General features: G+C 41.7%; 1 protein-coding gene and 1 non-coding gene across 2 annotated transcripts in view; both read left to right on the top strand.

Annotated features, from left to right (window-relative positions):
* Positions 1–26,405, top strand: part of LOC135526150 (WD repeat-containing protein 43-like) — a 54,901-nt gene that overhangs the window by 12,601 nt on the left and 15,895 nt on the right. The window contains 9 exon segments of the mRNA XM_064954282.1: positions 6,244–6,346; positions 6,765–6,829; positions 11,755–11,914; positions 13,854–13,940; positions 15,653–15,775; positions 17,544–17,684; positions 23,597–23,715; positions 24,073–24,136; positions 24,389–24,502. Of these exon segments, the coding sequence (XP_064810354.1) occupies positions 6,244–6,346; positions 6,765–6,829; positions 11,755–11,914; positions 13,854–13,940; positions 15,653–15,775; positions 17,544–17,684; positions 23,597–23,715; positions 24,073–24,136; positions 24,389–24,502 (976 nt within the window).
* On the top strand, positions 17,277–17,413 carry LOC135527310 (small nucleolar RNA SNORA15). Its single transcript, XR_010453427.1, has one exon. It is a non-coding gene; the product is annotated as a small nucleolar RNA SNORA15 (small nucleolar RNA).

Here is a 26,405-nt window from a genome sequence, read left to right as displayed (position 1 = left end):
TAAGTCTGCAGGTCCTTAGTCTTTCTTAAACTCTGATTTAGAGGTCTTAAGTCTTACATTTCACTTTCAAAGGTATTTAAACATGTGGCAGAGATAATTAGTGCTTCCATTACATTGTGCCTCATCTTAATTGTTGCTCCTGCGGCAAAAATAATCTACAAAATTTAACATAAAATAATACTTGAGGTGCACTATGAAGATGTTAAAGCTATCGACATGTGCGCCTCTGTTTACGTCAAGTGCGTGTGCCGGTGTGAGTCAGGCTGTTGCCAGAGGAGAGAACAAGGTGGCCTATACAGTTTGATAGACAACACTAACTACAACTGGGTTGATAAAGTGAAAATGACCTACAAAGACATTGCCCTCTTTCGGAAGCAATTTTGCTTATGTCAGTGATTAGGCTTCACAACGTTCCTGTAGATATTTGGCTTTGAAAACCATTTTTTGGTCTACATTAATGTGCATTAACCTGTTTCCTGCAATGACAATATCTGCCCTGTCCCTGTTGCTCTGCTGGCTCTCACTCTTGCTACCCTTTCCACCCATGACTGCACCCCTGCCCAGTTATGTGAAATCTATGGATTGGGGCCTAATGAGTTTACTTCAGTTGACTGATTGTACTGTAACTCACAACAATTTTACTTAGTGTTGTATTTATATTTTTGTTCAGTATAATTGTTGGGAAGACAGTTATTAAAACAAGTACTGTTAACCTGTCTGGGAATGGAGTTCTCGCCAACAGCCAATGAAATTGCAGGGCGCCGAGTACAAATCAACAGACATCTCATAAATCAAATTTCTTAAACATAAAAGTATTAGGCACCATTAAAGATAACATTCTCGTTAATCCAGCCACAGTGTCTGATTTCAAATAGGCTTTACAGCGAAAGCTCCACAAACGATTATGCTAGGTCACCACCAACTCACCGAAAAACACAGCCATTTTTTCCAGCTAAAGACAGTAGTCACAAAAAGCACAAATAGAGATGAAAATTAACCACTAACCTTTGATCTTCATCAGATGACACTCATAGGACTTCATGTTACACAATACATGTATGTTTTGTTCGATAAAGTGCAAATTTATATCCAAAATTCTCATTTTACATTGGTGTGTTATGTTCAGTAGTTCCAAAACATGCAGTGATTTTGCAGAGAGCCACTTCAATTTACAGACATACTCATATTAAAGATTGATAAAAGATACAAATGTTATTCACAGAATTAAAGAGACTTCTACTTAACCTCTCTGGCCCACCCGGGACGCAACCGCACCCCCTGCCAACAATAAATGCAAATGCGCTACGCCAAATGCTAATAGCACTCGTTAAAACTCAAACGTTCATTAAAATTCACGCAGGGTAGTCAATTCAAGCTACACTCGTTGTGAATCAAGCCAACGAGTCAGATTTGTAAAATGCTTTTCGGCGAAAGCATGAGTAGCTATTATCTGATAGCAGGCAACACGCCGAAATACCAGAAGGGGACGTAAAACAAAGGAATTAGCGTAGCCGGCGCTACACAAAACGCAGAAATAAAATATAAAACATTCATTACCTTTGACGAGGTTCTTTGTTGGCACTCCTACATGTCCCATAAACATCACAATTGGGTCTTTTTTTTTCGATTAAATCGGTCCTTGTATACCCAAAATGTCAATTTATGAACACTGTCAGATCCAGTAAAAACACATTTTTTAAATGCGACGTTATTTTTTTAAATTAAAAAAGTTGCCTATAAACTTTGACAAAACACTTCAAACTACTTCTGTAATCCAACTTTAGGTATTACTAAACGTTAATAAACGATCAAATTGATCACGGGGCGATCTGTATTCAATAAGCACGAGTCTGGGAAACGTAACTAACTTTTCCGGTTCCATTGTTTACAGCTGTGGACTTGACAACCGGATGTGGCTATTACTCAGATGACCAAGGATTTAGTTGAATCGAAATCACAACACTGGCGACATCGTGTGGAAGCTGTAGGAACTGTAATCCCATCCTTAAGTATTTTCCAATAGACAATACATAGACTGGCGGATTGATTTTTTTCTCCGTCGATTTATTGACCAGGTTTTCTGGCAATTTTGACCACGGAACTCGTTCTGTTATAGTCACAGACACCATTGAACCAGTTCTAGAAACGTCAGAGTGTTTTCTATGCACACATACTAATCATATGCATATACTATATTCCTGGCATGAGTAGCAGGACGTTGAAATGTTGTGCGATTTCTTTACAAAAAGATGCGAAAATTTGCATCATCCTTAATGAACATTTGAGTTTTAACGAGTGCTATTAGCATTTGGCGTAGCGCATTTGAATTTATTGTTGGCAAGGTGGGATGCTAGCGCGTCGGGTTTCCCAGAGAGGTTAATGCAACCGCTGTGTCGGATAAAAAAAAAGTCAGAAATAACATTTTAAATATTCACTTACCTTTGATCTTCATCAGAATGCACTCCCAGGAATCCCAGTTCCACAAATGTTTGATTTGTTCGATAATGTCCATCATTTATGTCCAAATAGCTACTTTTGTTAGGGCGCCTGGTAAACAAATCCAAATGCGCGTGCAAGTCCAGCGGAAAGGTCGGACGAAAAGTCCAAAAAGTTATTACTGGTCATAGAAACATATCAAACGCAGTATAGAATCAATCTTTAGGATGTTTTTATCATAAATCTTCAATAATGTCCCAACCGGAGAATTCCTTTGTCTGTAGAAAAGCAATGGAACCCCGGGGTAACTTTCACATTACCACGCATCACGAGCTCGTGGCTGCTGGCAGACCTCTGACTCATTCCCCTCTCATTCAGCCCCCCTTCACAGTAGAAGCCTGAAACAACGTTCTAAAGACTGTTGACATCTAGTGGAAGCCGTAGGATGTGCGAGATGACCAATCTCCCACTGTATCTTCAAAACGGCTGAGTTGAAAAACTACAAACCTCAGATTTCCCACTTCCTGGTTGGATTTTTTTCTCGGGTTTTTGCCTGCCATACAAGTTCTGTTATACTCACAGACATCATTCAAACAGTTTTAGAAACTTCAGTGTTTTCTATCCAATACTACTTATAATATGCATATATTAGCATCTGGGACTGAGGAGCAGGCAATTTACTCTGAGCACGCTTTTCATCCAAAAGTGAAAATGCTGCTCCAATCCCAATTAATATTGTCAGCTTTGATAGAGGCAATGATATAGAGGCAATGATACCACTAAAGAATATATATATTTGAGATGAAGCGCTAGCGGAACTGAGCCGTGCACGGCATTTACGGTGAATCTAGTAGCCTTTTCAGTGCATTCGGAAGTATTCAGACCCTTCGACTTTTTCCACATTTTGTTACGTTACAGCCTTATTCTAAAAACAATTACATCGTCTTCCCCTTCATCAATCTACACACACTTACCTTATAATGACAAAGCAAAACATGTTTTTAGAAATGTTTTCAAATTGATAAAAAAAATGTCATCACATCTACATAAGTATTCAGGCACTTCACTCAGTACTTTGTTGAAGCACCCTTGGCAGAGATTACAGTCTCGTGCCTTCTTGGGTATTACGCTACAAGCTTGGCACACCTGTATTTGGGGAGTTTTTCCCATTCTTCTCTGCAGATCCTTGCAACCTCTTTCAGGTTGGATGGGGCGTGGCGCTTTGCAGCTGTTTTCAGGCCTCTCCAGAGATGGTCGATCGGGTTTGTGTCTGGTCTCTGGCTGGGCCCACTCATGGACGTTCAGAGACTTATCCCGAAGCCACTCCTGCGTTGTCCTGGCTGTGTGCTTCGGGTTGTTGTCCTGTTTGAAGGTGAACCTTCACCCCAGTCTGAGGTCCTGGGCGATCTGGAGCAGGTTTTCATCAAGGATCTCTCTCTACTTGACTCTGTTCATCTTTCCCTCAGTCCTGACTAGTCTCCAGGTCCCTGCTGCTGAAAAACATCCCCACAGCATGACGCTGCCACCATCATGCTTCACCGTAGGGATGGTGACCGGTTTCGTGACGCTTGGCATTCAGGCCAAAGAGCTCAATCTTGGTTTCAAAAGACCAGAGAATCTTGTTTCTCATGGTCAGTCCTTTAAGCGACTTTCGGCGAACTCCAAGCGGGCAGTCATGTGGCTTTTACTGAGCAGAGGCTTGTGTCTGGCCACCATATAAGGCTGATTGGTGGAGTGCTGCAGAGATGGTTGTCCTTCTGCAAGTTTCTCCCATTGCCACAGAGGAATTCTGGCGCGTTGTCTGTGGCCATCGGGTTCTTTGTCATCTCCCTGACCCTTCTCCCCCTATTGCTCAGTAGCTGGGCGGACTACCTCTAGGAAGAGTCAAACTTCTTCCATTTGAAGAATGATTGTGGCCAATGTGTTCTTGGTGACCTTCGATGCTGCAGAAATGTTTTGGTACCCTTCCCCAGATCTGTGTCTTGACACAATCCTCTCCAATCAATTGAATTTACCACATGTGGACTCCAATTAAGTTGTTGAAACATCTCAAGGATGTTTAATGGAAAGGATGAGCTCAATTTAAAGTGTCATTGCAAAGGGTGTGAATACTTATGTTGATAAGGTATTTCGGTTATTTTTTTAGCTTAAACTGGTATTCACTTTGTTAATATGGATTATTGTGTGTAGATTGAGGGTCAAAAAACAATTTAATCCATATAAGGCTGTAATGTAACAATGTGGAAAAGTCAAGGGGTCTGAATTCTTTCCAAATGCACTGTATAGGCCTGCGAATTGATTTTTTTGTTGTTGTAGGACATTAGATTTATCTTTGATCTGTTGCAAGGCTACCTAGCAATATCATATTTGGTTTGCAATCTAAGAATGTGTTGAGTTCCGACCCTTGGGTGGTAAATGGTGTGGCATAGGCAAATATACACACAAATGCAGAGCAAAAAATATATTTGTTTTTTATGTTGCATGTCAAAATATCCATCACGCGTTCCCTGAACATATTTGACGAAATGGCTAACTTCATGTCTTACTTGGCACTGGAAAATGACAGTAGAGCCCTCCTGCTTAGCTGCCTTGCTTTGAAGTATAGCTATTTGATACCTGATTCGTTGAATGAAAGGATTTAAAAATATATATATTTTCATTTTTTTTAACTTTGGTTGTAGGCACATGGTATTGTAATACTTACAAGAGTTACTGTGTGTGTAGGTTATTTTATTTATTTTTTAGACCCACTCTTAGGACATTAAGGTTACACTGGTGTGTTTGAGGAATTTTGGTTCAAAAGTCTGCTCAAATGATTTTTTCTTTATATATAACTGTTATTTAACTGGACAAGTCAGTTAAGAATATTTTTTATTTTTTTACAAAGATGGGCTACCCGGGCCAAACCTGGATGACGATGGGCTAATTGTGCCGCCCTATGGGGCGCCCAATCACGGCTGGTTGTAATACAGCCTGGATTCAAACCAGGGTGTCTGTAGTAACGCCTCTATCACTGACATGCATTGCCTTAGACTCTTAGACAGCGGCCGAGCTCTCCAGATGGCCAGTTGCCCATATATTTGATACACTGAGTGTATAAAACATTAAGAACACCTTCCTGATATTGAGTTCACCCTGCCTTTGCCCTCAATTTGTTGGGGCATGGACACATAAATAGACACACATAAATAGGCGTACAATGAAAAGGCAAGGTATTTTTTGCCAAAACGATACATGGCCATATTTCTACAGTTTATAGTAGAAGGAATTGTGCCAGCTACATTTCCTTATGTTTTGCTTGAAGTTTAATCTTGCATTTTGGAAAGTACTGGAGCAGAATCTCGTGATCCAATGAGGAGAGCAAATATATTTTCCAAGTGGAGAAGTGCAACTGAAGCACGGAATTAGACCTTTTACATTCATCATTTGGAGCAAACCCTGAGTGAAGCCGAGCAGAATTTACACTAAAATACTTTTTAGATCTGCGTTTCTTTCCTTTTCTGGTTGAGCAACGCAACCCCTGCAAGGATAGGCAGTGACATTTGATATTTTTATTAAACTGTTGTGAATTTGAGTGCACCCCATAAAGGTACCAATTAAAAAGGTGAATATTTTCTTCCCTATTGTTATTAACGTTAACTTTTAAATCCCTAATTAACAAATATTTTTGTCTTCAATTGATTTGTATTGGTCACTTGCTGCCAAGAACTCAAGGTTAAGTTTACAATTGAAAAAAGCAAAGCCAAATGGCTCGTCTTTGGGCTGGTGTGTGTGCTTCATCTTCATGTCTGTCTATCCACCCCTCAGGCAAGTCCAGAAGGACAGCAATGACATGAACTCGGTGGTGTCCTTCACCCTGACGGCCGACCCCCAGCACATTGACCTCTTCACTTCCAACAGCAAGGAAGAGGTGAGTCAACCTTGCCTCACTGGAGGTAGGGTAGGGTAGGGATCCATTTTACCTAACAAGTTTCAGTTTACCAAACGTCCCCCAGTGAGGGACCCAGGAGCACTGGCTGTGGAAGTTAATCTATATCACTCGCTCACTCTGCACCCTGCTTTCTCAATTGTCATCGTCTACTCCCTTCTTACCACACTGTGCCCTGACCTAATGGCCGTGAGATTGAGATCTGAGGGGATGGAGCGTATCCTCTGTAAAATAATAAAGGGGCTGTTGACCGAAATTGATTCACTGATAAGTGCCTACCTTGGTTCAAGGCATTCCTTAGAAACTGTGGGTGTGCGTTTGGGGTCTAAGGCAAGGTTGTGGTGGGTGATTTGGGACTGGACATCTCACACATGCCTAATGCTTTTTCTCCTTCTCCTAGGCGGTGAGGCTGGCGGTTGTGTGTAAGGATGGGCAGCTTCATCTCTTTGAGCACTTTCTGAACGGGTTAGTCTCTAAAACCTTGTCCCTTCCTGTCACTGTGCAAGGCGGACTCTTCTTATTCCTCTAGCACAACAAGGATCATATCCTCATATTAATTTACAGCCATTTAGCAGTCAATACCAACACACCTTTCCCCTTTCACTGGGCAGGGCGGAGTACTTTAATGGCACTGAGTCTTATACATTATCTGGCAGGGAAAGAAAGAATGTTCAAAGAGGGAAAGGCTGATTCCTGCTATGGGCACAGACTTATAGTGGTATGACAATTGCCAATTTCAGGAAAGAAGTGATGTTCATAGTAGGGTAAAGAAAATCCTTTGGCATCAAGTGACCATAAAATTGTTACATGGTAGTTAGACAGCGTAATTGTTGTAGTAGTTTGTTATATAGTACTGACAGCTGACATTTTATTTACTCGAATTATAGTGCTGGTACACATCATTACATGGTAAACCAGTGTTTTCTACAAACGCATGGAGTAGCCAGCCAAATAGAAAAAGTAGCCAGCCGGATTCCCAAAATGTTTGCCGAACAAAGCTTTATTTTGGTGGCCTCTGGTACATTCTATTGCTAGATTGGTATTTTCAACTAGCAACCAGGGTTTGAAGTTAACACCCTATGTGGGTAGGTTTTGTAATTGGAGGCTAAGAATGTATATTTCACCAGCCACTTTGGCAGGTGGTTAAACAGAGCAAATGTCCAAATCTCACATGGTGAATTTGGTTGAATTGACAAAGACTATTAGTGTGACATTATCTTGTTTCCTGGCCAGTTACATAGTTCTGTTCACATGCTAGGTTGCTTTTCAATGTTTGAGTTTGCAACTGTCTGCTGCTGAGATGACAATGCAATCTGAGATATTTTTTTTTTAATCAGACAAGCGTGTGCCCATATGACGGTAATGGCCTGTCCCTTAAAGGTCCCGCTGAACATATTTTCCTCAACCCTCTTAGTGGCCAGTGATTTTATGTAGGTATACTAAAATCAGTTTGGGCTCATTTCTACCAGCATGTTCAACAAGAGGCAAAACAACTCAAGATCACCTTTACTCTACACAAAGCTTTGCCTTGCCCTCCATTTATCAAATCTGACAATAATGCTATCTTCCTGATTACTGAACCGGCAAAGCATCAATACAGGACTAAGATCGAATCCAACTACACCGGCTCCGACCCTCGTCGGATGTGGCAAGGCTTACAAACTATCAGTGATGACAAAGGGAAATCCAGACGAGAGCTGTCCAGTAACTCGAGCCTAAAAGATTAACTAAATGCCTTCTATGCTAGCTTTGAAGCAAGCAACTCTGAACCATACGTGAGAGCACCAGCTGTTCCGGACGACTGAGATCATGCTCTCCTTAGCGGACGTGAGTAAGACCTTTTTAAACAGGTTAACATTCACAAGGCTGCAGGGCCAGACGGATTACCAGGACACTTTGCAAATGCGCTGGCAAGTGGCTTCACTGACATTTTCAACCTCTCCCTGTCCGTGTCTAATAACAGCATGTTTTAAGCAGACCACCATAGTAGTGTCTGTGCCCAAGAAAGACAGTACTTTTGCCAAGGTAACCTATTGCACCGTGCACTCACAAATGCCTCAAGGCTTGTCATGGCTCACACCATCATCCTAGAAACCCTGGACCCACTTCAATTAGTATACTGCTCAAACAGATCTACAGATGCAATCTCTATTGTACTCCACGCTGCCCTTTCCCACCTGGACAAAAGGAAAACTGTGAATGCTCGTCATTGACTACAGCTCAGCATTTAACTCCAATGTGCCCTCCAAGCTCATCACTAAGGTGCATGGTACTGAATCCCTCCCTCTACAATTGGATCCTGTACTTCCTGATGGGCTGCCACTAGGTATTGAGGGTCAGTGTGGCGGATGTGTTACCCACCCTCAACACATGGCGGCAGCCCATCAGGTCCAATTGTAGAGGGAGGGATGAGGCCCCTCGGGTGCATGCGTAATCTCCTCCTGCACTCCGTTCACCTACTACGACTGAGTGGCTGTGCACGACTCTCAACACCATGTTTGCCAATATCACGGTGGTGGCGGGGCTGAACAACGATGAGACTGCTTATAGGGAGGTTAGAGACCTGGCAGTGTTGTGACAGGACTACAACCTCTCGCTCAATATGAACAAGACAAAATATGGTTATAATGGAATACAGGAAACTGAGGGTCGAACCCACCCCGATTCACATCGACAGTGCTGTAGTGGAGCAGGTCGAGAGCTTCAAGTTCCTCGGCGTCCACGTCTAAGGCCCTATCATGGTCCAAACACACCAACATGGTTGGAATGACAACACCTCTTCCCCCTCAGGCTGAACATTTTGTCATGGGCCCTCGGATCTTCTACAGCTGCACCATTGAGAGCATCTTGGCAGATCCTCATGCTCTGTCAGGTTGGATGGGGAGCGTTGCTGCACAGCTATTTTCAGGTCTCCAGAGATTGTCGATCGGGTTCATGTCCGGGCTCTGGCTGGGCCAGTCTATCCTGTCCCTGCCACTGAGAAACATCCCCACAGCTTGATGCTGCAACCACCATGCTTCACTGTAGGGGTGGTGCCAGTATAGGGGTGGTTGTATAGGGGTGGTTGTAGGGGTGGTGCCAGACGTGAAGCTTGATATTCAGGCCAGAGTTCAATCTTGATTTCATCAGACCAGAGGATCTTGTTTCTTGATCAGTCCTTTAGTGCCTATTACTGAAGAGTAGCTTCTGTCTGGCCACGACCATAAAGGCCTGATTGGTGGAGTTCTGCAGAGATGGTTGTCATCCTGGAATGTTCTCCCATCCTCAGAGGAACTCTGTCAATGTGACCATTGGGTTCTTGGTCAACTCCCTCACCAAGGCCCTTTTTCCATGATTGCTCAGTTTGGCCGAGTTGCCAGCTTTAAGAAGTCTTGGTGGTTCCAAAGTTCTTCCAATTTAATAATGGCGACTGCGTTGTTAGATACCATCAAAGCTGAAGGAATGTTTTGATACTCTTCCCTAGATCTGTGGCACAACACAATCCTGTCTCGGAGCTCTACGGACAATTCCTTCGACCTCATGGCTTAGTTTTTACTCTTGCACTGTCAACTGTGGGACCTTTATATAGGCAGATGTGTGCCTTTCGAAATCATGTCCAATCAATTGAATTTACCACAGGTGGACTCCAATCAAGTTGTAGAAACATCTCAAGGATGATCAATGGAAACAGGATGCACCTGAGCTCAATTCTGAATCTCATAGCAAAGGTGCTGATAACTTATTTACATAAGTATATATATTTTAAATTTGTAATAAATTAGCAAAAAGTGTGGCACAGCTAGCACCTCTGCAGTTTCTTAGACCACTGCGCCACTCTGGAGGCCCACGGGCACCTCATTTATATAGCCATGCTATTGTTGCGCATTGTGTGGTTATTTGTTTATATTTGTTAGATTTTGTCCACCCGCCTCTTGAGGAATGACCACAAGTTCTCAATGGGATTAAGGTCTGGGGAGTTTCCTGGCCATGGACACAAAATATCGGATGTTTTGTTCCCCGAGCCACTTAGTTATCACTTTTGGCTTATGGCAAGGTGCTCCATCATGCTGGAAAAGGCATCGTTTGTCACCAAACTGTTCCTGGATGGTTGGAAGAAGTTGCTCTTGGAGGATGTGTTGGTACCATTCTTTATTCATGGCTGTGTTCTCAGGCAAAATTGTGAGTGAGCCCACCCCCTTGGCTGAGAAGCAACCCCACACATGAATGGTCTCAGGATGCTTTACTGTTGGCATGACACAGGACTGATGGTAGTGCTCACCTTGTCTTCTCCACAAGCTTTTTTCTGGATGCACCAAACAATCGGAAAAGGGATTCATCAGATAATATGACTTTACCCCAGTCCTCAGCAGTCCAATCCTTGTACCTTTTGCAGAATATCAGTTTGTCCCTGGTGTTTTTCCTGGAGAGAAGTGGCTTCTTGCTGCCCTTCTTGACACCAGGCCATCCTCCAAATCCCTCACATCAATGTGTGGTCAGATGCACTCAACCTGCCTGCTGCCATTCCCAAGCAAGCTCTGTACTGGTGGTGCCCAGATCCCGCAGCCGAATCAACTTTAGGAGATGGTACTGACGATTGCTGGACTTTCTTGGGCGACCTGAAGCCTTCACAACATTTGAACCGCTCTCCTTGAAGTTCTTGATGATCTGATAAATGGTTGATTTAGGTGCAATCTTACTGGCAGCAATATCCTTGCGTGTGAAGCCCTTTATGTGCAAAGCAATGATGACGGCATGAGTTTCCTTGCCAGTGACCATGATTGACAGAGGAAGAACAATGTTTCCAAGCACCACCCTCCCTTTGAAGCTTCCAGTTTGTTATTCAAACTCAATCAGCATGACAGAGTGATCTCCAGCCTTGTCCTCGTCAACACTCACGCCTGTGTTAACGAGAGAATCACTGACATAATGTCAGCTGGTGCTTTTGTGGCAGGGCTGAAGTGCAGTGGAAATGTTTTTGGGGATTCAGTTCCTTTGCATGGAAATGAGGGACTTTGCAATTAATTGCTATTCTTCTGATCACTCTTCATAACATTCTGGAGTATATGCAAATTGCCATCATACAAACTGAGGCAGCAGGTTCATTCGATCTAGAGAGGGCTCGGCAGACTTATCTGACTAGCGAATTGCAAAGTAGCCTGCTTAATTTACGTGGAAAAGGTACCCGGTTGAACACAATTTCTGTATTTGACTGTATAGCTGGCTAGTAGGAAAACACTGGTACACTTCCGATGCATAGGTCGTGTTCAGTAGGCATGAAATGGAAGGAAAGGGGAACCTGTCCAATAAGAAACCATGTTGTTTTTCTGTTGCCCACCAGTTTGTTACGGTGTGCCCTACTTACAAGACCCTGTTTATTTGAAATGCCCTTCTCCACCTTTACGTTTATGTAGGCCTTGTAAGAAGCCGCTGTCCCCTTCCTGTACAGTCCAGATGTCTGGGCTTGAGGACATCCCCGTGCCCGTTCCTCTGTTGGCCGCGGCCCTCACTGCGGACACACGCAGCCTCCTGCTTGCCTATGGCAGCTACCTGCAGCCCGTCATGGAGAGATTGGTGAGTGGTGCACAGTTCAATTGAATAGTGTTTTCTCCAACACTCAACTGTAACCCGTCAAGTAGACGTTTACAGCTCAAGGTTGTAGTGCAGGTAGCTAATAAAGGTTTGTCTTCTTTATTTATTAAGTCTAGGCTGATGATACTAGGCGAGCAATATTCCTGACTTGAATGTCGTTTGTGCCGTGGCTCGTCAAATATACAGGTGTCACTTTGACCTGGACTCACTCTGGTTTTTCGTTGGTTTCAGCAGAACACTATACTTTCTACCCAGTTAGAAAATGTGAACATTCCGGGGGGGAAATGAATACAAAAGAAAATATGGACGTAGATTAATTGCGACCACAATGATGGACTGTTCAGCAAACATGTTACCTGTGTTAATCTGTCAGTAAATCAGTCAGACACCATGCTCCCTTGCTAATGGCACATGCTGTCCGTGCTTCACCCAGTCAAGAAATTATTTTTAGCACAGAAGATAAAATACTACATATTTTTATTGTTCGGTGCATTCGGGAAGTATTTAGGCACTTTGACACTTTTCACATTTTGTTACATTTCAACCTTATTCTAAAATGGATACAAAAAATCTCAATCTACACACATTTTAAATGCAAAAAATATACCTTATTTACATAAGTATTCATACCCTCTACTATGAGACTCGAAATTGTGCTCCGATGCATCCTGATTCCATTTATCATCCTTAAGACGTTTCCACAACTTGATTGGAGTCAACGTATGGTAAATTCAATTGATTGGACATGATTTGGAAAGGCACACAGCTGTCTATAGAAGGTGCCACAGTTGACAGTGCATTTTAGAGCAAACACCAAGCCATGTCAAAGGAATTGTCGTAGAGCTCCGAGACAGGATTGTGTGGAGGCACAGATTTGGGGAAGGGGTACCAAAATATTTCTGCAGCATTGAAGTTCCACAAGAACACAATGGCCTTAAATGGAAGAAGATTGGAACCACCAAGACCCTTCCTGGAGCTGGCCGCCCAGCCAAACCGAGCAATCGTGGAAGACCAAGAACCCAATGGTCACAGTTCCAGAGTTTCTCTGTGGAGATGGGAGAACCTTCCAGATGGACACCCATCTCTGCAGCACTCCACCCATCAGGCCTTTATGGTAGCGTGGCCAGATGGAAGCCACTCTTCAGTAAAAGCCACATGACAGCCCACTTGGAGTTTGCCAAAGGGTATCTAAAGACAGTCAGACCATGAGAAACATCCTCTGGTCTGATGAAACCAAGATTGAACTTTTTGTCCTGAATGCCAAGCGTCACATCTGGAGGAAATCTGGCATCATCCCTACGGTGAAGCATGGTGGTGGCAGCATGCTGCGGGGTTGTTTTTCAGTGGCAGATACTGGGAGACTTGTCAGAATCGAGGAAAGTACATAGATCCTTGATGAGAACTTGCTCCAGAAGTGTCCTTGAGTGGCCCAGCCAGAGCTGGTGCTTGAACCAGATCGAACATCTCTGGAGAGACCTGAAAATAGCTGTGCAGCAGCTCTCCCCATCCAACCTGACAGAGCTTGAGAAGATCTGCAGACAAGAATGGAAGAAACTCCCCAAATACAGATGTGCCAAGCTTTTAGCATCATACCCAAGAGGACTCGGCTGTAAACGTAGCCAAAGGTGCTTCAAAGTACTGAGTAAAGGGTCTGAATACTAATGTAAATGTGATTTCTGTTTAAAACATTTAGTAATAATCTAAACCTGTTCACTCTCATTATGGGCTGTTGTGTTGATTGAGTAAAAAAAACTATATTATCCCTTTTAGAATAAGGCTATAATTGAACTGTGGAAAAAGTAGGTGTCTGAATACCTTCCGAAAGTACTGTATATAGAATATTTATTATTATTATTTATTTTTAAACCCAGATGTTTGTACAGTTACTGACATTTTGTTCCTTCCCTTGTCCCCCATATAGGATGTGAACACAGCAGAGAGACACGTCTGCCTAACCCGCAATGTCCACACCACCCTCACCATCGCCATGGAAACGACTGTTTCCAAGGTAATGCCCTGTTGATGCCATTTCAGCCTTTTAGTCTGGTCTAAATGACATGGGCTCGTTTCTGGTATAAATGCAACATGTAAAGTGTTTGTTTCACGATAATCCAGCTAAACTGCATGATCATTACACAAGTGCATCTTGTGCTTGGGGTAATAGGCCTCTCTAGTGACACCCCATCCCGGATCTGGGAGCGTAATCGTCAACTGACACTAATTAGCATAACGCAACGGACATAAATATTACTAGAAAATATTCCTATTCATGAAAATCACAAGTGAAATATATTGAGACAGCTTAGCCTTTTGTTAATCACCCTGTCATCTCAGATTTTCAAAATATGCTTTACAGCCAAATGAAGACAAGCATTTGTGTAAGTTTATTGATAGCCTAGCATAGCATTATGTCCAGCTAGCAGCAGCTAACTTGGTCACAAATCAGAAAAGCAATCAAATTAAAATGTTTACCTTTGATGAGCTTCGGATGTTTTCACTCACGAGACTCCCAGTTAGATAGCCAATGTTCCTTTTTTCCAAAAATATTGTTTTTGTAGGCGAAATAGCTCCGTTTGTTCTTCACGTTGGCTGAGAAATCGACCGCAAATGTCGGTCACAACAGCGCCGAAAAATATTAAAAATTAGCTCCTTAATATTGACAAACACGGCAAACGTTGTTTAATCAATCCTCAAGGTGTTTTTCAAAAATCTATTCGATAATATATCCACCGGGACAATTGGTTTTTCAGTAGGACCGATTGGAAAAATGGCTACCTCTGTATTTTACGCGAGAATCACTGAGAGCCATCAGGTGACCACTTACACAATGTAGCCGCTTACGGGTATTCTTCGACATAAAGGCGAAAAACTACGTCACAATGCTGTAGACACCTTGGGGAATACGTAGAAAAAGTAATCTGGTTGATAGCCCATTAACTGCTCAATAGGGACGCATTGGAACGCAGAGCTGTCAAAACATGAGGCCTGCAATATCAGTTCTGTTATACTCACAGACAATATTTTTACAGTTTTGGAAACTTTTGTGTTTTCTATCCTAAGCTGTCAATTATATGCATATTCTAGCATCTTGTCCTGACAAAATATCCCGTTTACTTTGGGAACGTTATTTTTCCAAAAATGAAAATACTGCCCCCTAGTCACGAGGTTAAAATGTGCAGTTTTTTCACAATGCCACAGAAGTCTTGAGGGAGCGTGCAATTGGCATGCTGACTGCACGAATATCCACCAGACCTCTTTCCAGAGAATTTATTGTTAATTTCTCTACCATGAGCCGCCTCCATCTTATTAGAGAATTTGACAGTATGTCGAACCGGCTTCACCACCGCGGACCACGTTTATGGCGTTGTGTGGCCGAGCAGTTTGCTGAGTACCCCATTATTGCGGTAGGGTTAAGCTACAGGCAACGAACACAATTGCATTTTACCAATTTGCAATTTGAATGCACAGGGATTCCCTTGACAAATGATCACAATAGATACTGACTGATTTTCTAATCCACAACCTAGCTAAATAAACTTAACTTTTATTTTTAGAAGGTATGACAAATATACCCAGTCATGTGAAATCCATAGATAAGTGCTTAATACATTTATTTCAAATTGACCCATTTCCTTAAATGAATTGTAAGTCAGTAAAATCTTAAATTGTTGAGTGTTGCCCTGTTTATTTTTGTTCAATATACATGCTCTTATCTTTCAGGTGAAAACTCCAGTAGTTAACGCCAAGAGCAAAGTTCTTGTCCCTGGTCTTCCCGGTCACCAAGCGCCAGTCAAAGCAGCTTTGGGATCCGAGAAGAGGAAAAAGGGCACAGACACCAAAGAGGTATGTTGACCTTTTCAACCTGCCCTTCTCAACTCTGTTGGCGATTGCAATAAAAACCTTTTACTTTTTGAAGATTTGTCTTGGAAACCCAGAACATGTATATTGTCTAGTTGTGGCAGATTTCATTTTATTATAATATTTTAATTAGGCTAGTGAGTTAAGATCAAATTCTTTTTTACTGTGACGGCGTAGGAACAGTGGATTAACTGCCTTGTTTAAGGGCAGAATGACAGACTTTACCATGTCAGCACGGGTATTCGATCTAGCAACCTTTCGGTTACTGGCCCAACGCTCTAATTACTAGGCAACCTGTCGCCCCAGATGCACGACTTAGTTCTGGGGGCAGACTGTTAGAGAAGATGGTAGAATAAGGAGAATGTTTATTTGTACTTTTTTTGACTGAATATTGTACAAATGTCATCCACATGCTGAATTGTGAGTAACTCACATTTATAAAAAAAAAATGGCAATACAAACTAAAATACAATAAACAGCAGACATAGGCAAAGTAAGTTGCTGACAAGAGTGGACCTACCGCTCTGCTTAAATCTGCCAAATGTCCCTTTCTGAAATTTGAAAGATAAACACTTGCGAAATCGTAGTTTGATCAGTGACATTCAGCCCACCAGAACAAAGTTTATCGTTAGTTGTCGCATCCCTGAGTCTGACAGACGCTACGATAAGTTATATTAGGTGCATCTGTCCACGAGAGATTAGATTTTAAGCAATGATCTGACGGCGTTTCACTCAGCAAAGTGTTTAAATAATATATCATTAGCAGACTCTTAACCAAAACTTAAATGTGTACATACAACTTATGAATGTGTTCCTAGGAATCAAACCCACTATCCTGGCGTTGCACGCAATGTTCCCTCAAAGAAAATTTGGGCACTGGACAAATTTCACTTCTGCTGTGCACAAACTTGAACATTGAACATCGCTCTTTACCCAACTCTATTCAAATATGGCTTTTTGTGCTCTTGTAGTAAGCAATCACTTCTAATTTCTGACTATAAAGCATCTATAACTGTGCTAATAACTCGCTAACTAGCAAAGGATATGAACAAATGCGCACACGTGGCTAAATACAGCTCTCACTGATCTGAAAAGAAGCCCATCTATTTATGACCGCTCATTCTGTGAACACAGTCCAGTTCAAAGTGAATGGCAATGGTCTGTTTGCATATAGGCCTACTGCAGCTCTGATTTGGCTTTGCGGCACTGGTGTATAGTACAGACTGCACGTCCTGCATGTCAATGCAATACAATCCTACTCCGAAAAGTGGCTTGTTGCCTCGACCATACTTCCCACAGTCAAGGGAAATGTTGCTTGTGTTAGCTGAGGGGTGAAACTCATCTCGTGCTTCTCTGTGCGGGCTGATATTTATTCTGTGGAAGTCTCAGGGGAGCTGTGTGTGCCCGCGCACTGTTTAGAGGGAACATTGGTTGCAGGCAGTATGCTCTACTAACTGAGCTACAGAGGACCTGTTGCTGCCATTAGGCATGGACGAATTCTGTGTTACTCTGTCAGTAGTAAATGCAGTCAGACACCATGCAAAAGTATTGTTTCACTCCTCTCTTAGTAAGGCCGAGTGCTATCCTGTGTCTTAGCCAGTCAACGGAGGAGTGAACACACTGTAGCACAGCAAATAAAATACTCTATAGCCCTTCTCTCAAGTTGTATCTGTTAACAGCAAACTGCTTGTGCTTTGCCTCATTTACTTCGCTGTTAACCCAACCACTGCTACTCCAACTTTTTCCTCCCCAGATGTCCATAGAGGAGCGACTGGGAGAGATCGACTTGTCACTTGAGAAGGGCGGAGTTAAGGAAACCCCCTCTCTGCAGACGGACAACTTCGCGGTGCTACTGGTGCAGGGTCTGGAGAGCAAGGACGCCAACATCCTCAATGTGAGCGGACCCTTTTATTTGTGAATATATGGGCTCCGATATGCCAGATAAGGCACTTGCAACACACCACAAGATCCCTGTAGTGTTCAGAAAAATGTATGAAATATTTCTCTCCCTGATTTGGGGGTTTGTAATATCCAAAGTCTCCAGTGATCATGTGATGTCAAAAAAATTTTTTTTGTCACTATAGTGAATGCTTTGAGCAACAAAACCGACGCGTGCTCAACTAGGGGTCAAAACAGATTGACAACATGTAAACTACAATGCATTCGGAAAGTATTCAGACCCCTTAACTTTTGTTACGTAACAGCCTTAATCTAAAATGGATTAAATTAATACATTGTTTTTTTCCCCCTCATTAATATACACCATAATGGCAAAGCAAAAATAGGTTTAGATATTTTTGCAAATGTAGAAACTGACACATAAACATGGTAAGTATTCAGACCCTTTACTCAGGACTTTGTTGAAGCACCTTTGGTAACAATTACAGCCTCGAGTCTACTTGGGTATGACGCTACAAACTTGGCACATCTGTATTAGGGGCGGCAGGGTAGCCTAGTGGTTAGTGTTGGACTAGTAACCGAAAGGTTGCAAGTTCAAATCCCCGAACTGACAAGGTCGTTCTGCCCCCAACAGGCAGTTAACCCACTGTTCCTAGGCCGTCATTGAAAATAAGAATTTGTTCTTAATAACTGACTTGCCTAGTTAAATAAAGGTAAAATAAATAAAAAATTGGGGGAGTTTCTTCCATTCTTCTCTGCAGATCCTCTTAAGCTCTGTCAGGTTGAATGGAGAGTGTCAAAGCACATCTATGTTCAAGTCCGGCCTCTGGCTGAGCCAAGGACATTTCGAGGCCAGTCCTACTTTGTTTTGGTCGTTGTCCTGTTGGAAGGCGAGCTCTGTTAGTGACTATTAGTTCTTCGTCTTGTCCCTGACCAAGGGACTTCCCCGATTGCTCAGATTGGCTGGGCTGCCAGCTCTAGGAAGAGTCTCTTGGTGGTTCCAAACTACTTCCTTATAAGAATGATGGAGGCCTCTTCTTGGGGATCTAAAATGCTGCAATTTTTTTGGTATACCCCAGATCTGTGGCTCGACACAATCCTGTCTCGGACCTCTATGGAGGATTCCTTCGACCTCATGGCTTGTTTTTTGCTCTGATATGCGCTGTCAACTGTGGGACCTTGTGTGCCTTTACAAATCATGTCCAATCAATTGAATTTACCACAGGTGGACTCAAATCAAGTTGTAGAAACATCTGAAGGATGATCAATGGAAACAGGTCGCACCTGAGCTCAATTTCAAGTCTCAGCGAAAGGAATATTTATTTAAGTTATTTCTGTGGTTTTTATAAATATTCGCTTTGTCATTTTGTGGTATTTTGTGTAGATTGAGGAACACAATTAATTTAATAGATTTTAGAATAAGGCTATACCGTAACAAAGTGGAAAAAGTGAAGTGGTCTGAATGGTTTCCAAATTCACTGTGTTTAGTCTCAATGCGTATTGAACGTAAAGACATTTGCACAATGAGCACCTGTCTTTCAAATGCTTTAGTTGTTGGTTAGCTAGCTAGTAGAGTTTTGCCATCTTAGCATTATCATGAAGTCAGTCAACATTACATGGTAACAAGAACTTGCTGAAATGAGCCACCTACGATTCCACACACGGCAGCAGCTTGTCATTTTTGCTAGTGATGTTTAAATGTTAATGTTGGGATCATAACTGCTCCGCGGGAAAAAATTATCACAAAACTACCACTAACATAGTGTTTCCCAAACTGTCCTGGGGACCCCAAGGGGTATACATTTTTGGTTTTGCTCTAGCACTGCACAGCTGATTCAAATGATCAACGCTGGATAATGAGTTTGAATTTGAATCAGCTGAGTAGGTGTTTGGAAAACGTTGCACCAACAGGTCCCCATCCTAATGAAACGGCACAATTTCACCGATACACTTGAAGTTTACATACACTTAGGTTGGAGTCATTAAAACTACTTTTTCAACCACTCCACAAATTTCTTGTTAACAAGCTATCATTTTGGCAAGTCGGTTAGGGCATCTACTTTGTGCATGACACAAGTAATTTTTCCAACAATTGTTTACAGATAATTGTTTCACTTATAAATCACTACATCACAATTCCAATGGGTCAGCAGTTTACCTACACTAAGTTGACTGTGCCTTTTTAAACAGCAGGGAAAATTCCAGAAAATGATGTCATGGCTTTAGAAGCTTCTGACATAATTTGAGTCAATTGGAGGTATACCTGTGGATGTATTTCAAGGCCTACCTTCAAACTCAGTGCCCCTTTGCTTGACATCATGGGAAATCAAAAGAAATCAGCCAAGACCTCAGAAGAAAATGTAGACCTCCACATGTCTGGTTCATTCTTGGGAGCAATTTCCAAATGCCTGAAAATACCATGTTCATCTGTACAAACAATAGTACGCAAGTATAAATACCATGGGACCACGCATCCGTCATACTTCTCAGGAAGGAGAGTTCTGTCTCCTATAGATGAATGTACTTTGGTGCGAAAAGTGCAAATCAATCCCAGAACAGCAGCAAAGGACCTTGTGAAGATGCTGGAGGAAACGAGTGCAAAAGTATTTATATCCACAGTAAAAACGAGTCCTTTATCGACAACCTGAAAGGCCGCTCAGCAAAGAAGAAGCCACTGCTTCAAGACCGCCATAACAAAGCAGACTGTGGTTTGCAACTACACACGGGGACAAGGATTGTACTTTTTGGAGAAATGTCCCCTGGTCTGATGAAACAAAAATAGAACTGTTTGGCCATAATGACCATCGTCATGTTTAGAGGAAAAAGGGGGATTCTTGCAAGCTGAAGAACATCATCCCAACCGTGAAGCACGGGAGTGGCAGCATCATGTTGTGGGGGTGCTTTGACTGGTGGACTTAACAAAATAGATGGCTTCATGAGGAAGAAAAATAATGTTGAGATTTTGAAGCAACATCTCAAGACATCAGTCAGGAAGTTAAAGATTGGATGCAAATGGGTCTTCCAAATGGGCAATGACCCCAAGCATACTTCCAAAGTTGTGGCAAAATGGCTTAAGGACAACAAAGTCAAGGTATTGGAGTGACCATCACAAAGCCCTGACCTCAATCCTATAGAAAATGTGTGGGCAGAACTGAAAAAGCATCTGCAAGCAAGGAGGCCCTCAAACCTGACTCAGTTACACCAGCTCTGTCAGGAGGAGGAATGGGCTAAAATTCACCCAACTTATTGTTGGAATCTTGTGGAAGGCTACCCGACACATTAAACATCGCTACCAAATACTAATTGAGTGTACGTAACCTTCTGGGAATGTGGTGAAAGAAATTCAAGTTGAAATAATTCACTCTACTATTATTGACAATTCATATTCTTAAAATAGTGTTGATCCTAACTGATCTAGATAGGGAATTTTTTACTAGGATTAAATGTATTTGGTTAAGGTGCATGTAAACCTCTGACTTCAAGTGTACTTAATTCTCCATGCTGTAAGCAGATGTGCATCTTTAAAAAAAAATTGCAACGGAGATCAAGCACTCTGCACGTCATCGTTGAGTTGAAACATGGCAATGAGCCAGCAAAGCGATAGCAGCAAAGTCCTTTATGACAATACTATAATTAGAAAATGCCAACTTTTTGAAGTCGAAATGAGCTACATTGGCAGTACAGGTGCAATGCTGTACAAACCATTTCTGACCGATAAGGGACTGAGTGGGAAAATCATAGTGCTGATTACAGAATTGCAGTTGATAGCAGTCGTCAATGGGTTGAGGATGTCCGCTTCAATACCCTAATGGTATATCTAGAACCGGACTACAAATGCCATGTTGAGAAAAACGTGACGGCCCTGATGGAGTAATTGTACAATGATGTGACAACACATTGTTGGACGTTGATGAATATGCCGACATGCATCTCTGCAGTGATCCATCACATTAAGAATTGGGACTCTAAGTCCCATTTACTGAGAACTTCAAGGAGAGGCACACAACAGAGATCCTAAAATATACCATCATGCTGAGTGGGTTGGGGACAGGACTGCTGTAGATCCAACTGCATTGCCCCGTTGTGGTCATACACTGGACCATATCTGAATTGCGAATGCATTTAAATGTTATTTAAAAAAAAGTTTAAATGACAATGGTACTTTGAAACATTGAACCTTTTTAACTTCTTGCGTCGCGCAATCCCGGATCCGGGATTCTATTTATAGCCTCAAGCTCATTAGCATAACGCAACGTTAACTATTCATGAAAATCGCAAATGAAATTAAATAAATATATTTGCTCTCAAGCTTAGACTTTTGTTAACAACACTGTCATCTCAGATTTTCAAAATATGCTTTTCAACCATAGTTAAACAAGCATTTGTGTAAGAGTATTGAGCGCTAACATGGCTATAAGCCTAGAATTCAGCCAGCAACATTGTCACAAAAACAAGAAAATCATTCAAATAAAATCATTTACCTTCGAAGAACTTCAGATGTTTTCAATGAGGAGACTCTCAGTTAGATAGCAAATGTTCAGTTTTTCAAAAAAATATTATTTGTGTAGGACAAATCGCTCCGTTTTGTTCACGTTTGGCTATGAAAAAAGCCTGTATCCAGTTATAGCCTCAAGCTCATTAGCATAACGTAATGTTAACGATTTCTGAAAATCGCAAATAAAATGAAAATAATGCGCCTGCTCTCAAGCTTAGTCTTTTCTTAACAACACTGTCATCTCAGATTTTCAAAATATGCTTTTGAACCATAGCAAATCACTAATTTGTGTAAGAGTATGCTAAGCTAGCTTAGCATTTTGAGTAGCATTTAGCACGCAACATTTTCACAAAAACCAGATAACCAAATAAATAGAATCATTTACCTTTGAAGAGCTTCGGATGTTTTCAATGAGGAGACTCTCAGTTACATAGCAAATGTTCAGTTTTTCCTGAAAGAATCTTTGTGTAGGAGAAATCACTCCGTTTTGTATATCACATTTGGCTACCGAAACGAACCGAAAATTCAGTCACCAACAACGTCAAACTTTTTCCGAATTAACTCCATAATATCGACCGAAACATGGCAAACGTTGTTTGGAATCAATCCTCAAGGTGTTTTTTCACATATCTCTTCATTGATATATCGTTCGTGGAAGCCTGCTTTCTTCTCTGAATTCCATGGAAAAATACTTGCAGCTGAGGTTTGCGCACCAATTTCGGCGCAGGACACCGGGCGGACACCTGGTAAATGTGGTCTCTTATGGTCAATCTTCCAATGATATGCCTACAAATACGTCACAATGCTGCAGACACCTTGGGGAAACGACAGAAAGGGCAGGCTCATTCCTCTCGCATTCACAGCCATATAAGGAGACAATGGAAAACGGAGCCTCAAAAATCCTGCTGATTTCCTGGATGCCGTTTCATCTTGGTTTTGCCTGTAGCTCACGTTCTAGGGCACGCACAGAGAATGTCTTTGCAGTTCTGGAAACGTCCGAGTGTTTTCTTTCCAAAGCTATCAATTATATGCATAGTCGAGCATCTTTTTGTGATAAAATATTGCGCTTAAAACGGGCACGTCTTTTTATACAAAAATGATATAGCGCCCCCAGAGTTTCAAGAGGTTAAATTTGTCACATCGCTAATTGGTATCTCGACATTCAGAATCATAAAAGCATGTCTACCGCCCCCATCGCATCATTTTTGTGCCGTTTCAGCCATCTAATCTTAATCTTCCGCTTTATTTGTAGTTTATAGAATAAAGGTAAATTGGTATGGATTTTTTTTGGTCAGTAAGATCCCTGACCCTACTGCTTTTTGTCAGTGACATACATTTACATTTACAGCACTTCCAACTTTTGGTTTCTCTGAAATCTGAACATTGACATTGGTCTCTCCTCTGCCCCACAGAATGTGTTTCAAACCCGGAAGGATAACTTAATAAAGAAAACCGTTTCCCGGTTACCCATCCCTGCCGTCTTGCCATTGGTGGAAGAGCTCACCAAGAGAATGCAAGGGCATCCATACACGTAAGTGAACACCCCCCAAATCGGATATGATCAGATGTTGATGATGTTCACATTCCCGTTGATGCAAGACAAAGACCAACTATATTTACCTTGAGTCATTTTGCAGATGTTCTTATCCAGAGCGATTTACAGGAGCAATAAGGGTTAAGTGCTTTGCTCAAGGGCACGTTAGTAGATTTTTAACCAAGCCCGCTCAAGGTTTCGAACCAGTGAACTTTTTGGGCCATTACTGGCTCAATTGTTTTTAGTTAAATCTACGAGAAGGCATCATTCCTAAACCCTTCACCCTGATATTGTTGCCTGAAGGGAACCTAACTTCAACTCAACTAGTTTCTCCTTTTCCCATTTTTACTACAGGGCAGTGCTGATGGTGCGATGGCTCAAGGCTGTTCTCATGCAGCACACCTCCTACCTGTCCTCGGTGAGTCTATCCTTCGGTGTCTTCAGCTAGCTGCTAACTACAAACCCAAAACATGGATTGTTCTGGGGAATGTATCAGCTCATTAGCTCACAAACATTTGGAGAGTTAAGTTTGGTTTTGTTCAACAGTTTATGCAGTTGTACACACTTATCCAGTCAGATTATTGACCCAGGACCAATGTTTATACTTCCTCAAAACGAAGAGTTATTTTATTTTATACTGATCTATGCTTTTGTTCTATCCCCGTACCAGTTGCCAGACCTGGTGTCTCAGCTGGGAGTGTTGTACCACATGATTGAGAGCAGAGTCAAAATGTTCCACAAACTGACCAAGCTGCACGGCAAGCTCTATCTGCTCATGACACAGGTACGTCTTGGCACTAGTTGTTTTCACTGCACAGTTAATTCAAGTGCTACTACCAAAATCTCTACACGGGAAACCAGGTCCAGAGAAAAACCTAAGCTGTCTTTGAATAACCATACTAACGTAGTGTATATTACATACTTAATGAGTATATACAGTTGAAGTCAGAAGTTCACATACACCTTGGCCAAATATATTTCAACTCAGTTGTTCACAATTCCTGACAATTAATCCTAGTAAAAATTCAGTTTGGATTACCACTTTATTTTAAGAATGTGAAATGTCAGAATAATAGTAGAGCGATTTAATTCAGCTTGGATTTATTTCATCACATTTCCAGTGGGTCAGAGGAATACATGCACTCAATTAGTATTTGGTAGCCTTTCACAAGCTTTCCACAAAAGTTGGGTAAATTCAGGTTTGTAGGCCTCCTTGCTCGCAGATGCTTTTTTTGTTCTGCCCACAAATTCTCTATAGGGTTGAGGTCAGGGCTTTGTGATGGCCACTCCAATACCTTGACTTTTTTTGTCCTTAACTTCTTGCGTCGAGCAATCCCGGATCCGGGATCCTATTTATAGCCTCAAGCTCATTAGCATAACGCAACGTTAACTATTCATGAAAATCGCAAATGAAATGAAATAAATATATTTGCTCTCAAGCTTAGACTTTTGTTAACAACACTGTCATCTCAGATTTTCAAAATATGCTTTTCAACCATAGCTAAACAAGCATTTGTGTAAGACTATTGATAGATAGCATAGCTATAAGCCTAGAATTCAGCCAGCAACATTTTCACAAAAACAAGAAAATCATTCAAATAAAATCATTTACCTTTGAAGAACTTCAGATGTTTTCAATGAGGAGACTCTCAGTTAGATAGCAAATGTTCAGTTTTTCAAAAAATATTTGTGTAGGACAAATCGCTCCGCTTTGTTCACGTTTGGCTATGAAAAAAACCTGTGTCCAGTTATAGCCTCAAGCTCATTAGCATAACGTAACGTTTACTATTTATGAAAATCGCAAATGAAGTGAATGTGCTAGCGCTCAAGCTTAGCCTTTTCTTAACATCACTGTCATCTTAGATTTTCAAAATATGCTTTTGAACCATAGCAAAACAAGCATTTGTGTAAGAGTATTGATAGCTAGCGTAGCATTTAGCGGGCAACATTTGCACAAAAAACAGAAAAGGATTCAAATAAAATCATTTACCTTTGAAGAACTTCGGATGCTTTCAATGAGGAGACTCTCAGTTACATAGCAAATGTTCAGTTTTTCCTGAAAGATTCTTTTGTGTAGGAGAAATCGCTCCGTTTTGTACATCACGTTTGGGTACCAAAAAAAAACGAAAATTCAGTCATCAAAACGGCGAACTGTTTTCCAAATTAACTCCATAATATTGACTGAAACACGGCAAACGCTGTTTAGCATCAATCCTCAAGGTGTTTTTCATATCTCTTCATTGATATATCGTTCGTGGATGTCTACTTTCTCTGAATCGCTTGGAAAAAGACTTGCAGCTGAAGATGACGCACCAATTTCGACGGAGGACACCGGGCGGACACCTGGCAAATGTAGTCTCTTATGGTCAATCTTCCAATGATATGCCTACAAATATGTCACAATGCTGCAGACACCTTGGGGAAACGATAGATCGGGCAGGCTCATTCCTTGCGCATTCACAGCCATATAAGGAGACAACGAAAAACAGAGCCTCAAAAATCCTGCTCATTTCCTGTTTGAAGTTTCATCTTGGTTTCGGCTGTAGCATCAGTTCTGGGGCACTCACAGACAATATCTTTGCAGTTTTGGAAACGTCAGTGTTCTCTTTCCAAAGCTGTCAATTATATGCATAGTCGAGCATCTTTTTGTGACAAAATATTGCGCTTAAAACGGGCACGTTTTTTTT

The sequence above is a fragment of the Oncorhynchus masou genome, chromosome 32 (assembly GCF_036934945.1).
Source record: "Oncorhynchus masou masou isolate Uvic2021 chromosome 32, UVic_Omas_1.1, whole genome shotgun sequence".
NCBI lineage: Eukaryota > Metazoa > Chordata > Actinopteri > Salmoniformes > Salmonidae > Oncorhynchus > Oncorhynchus masou.
The sequence above is the reverse complement of the archived record's forward strand: the minus strand, read 5'-3'. Positions and strand labels throughout refer to the sequence as shown.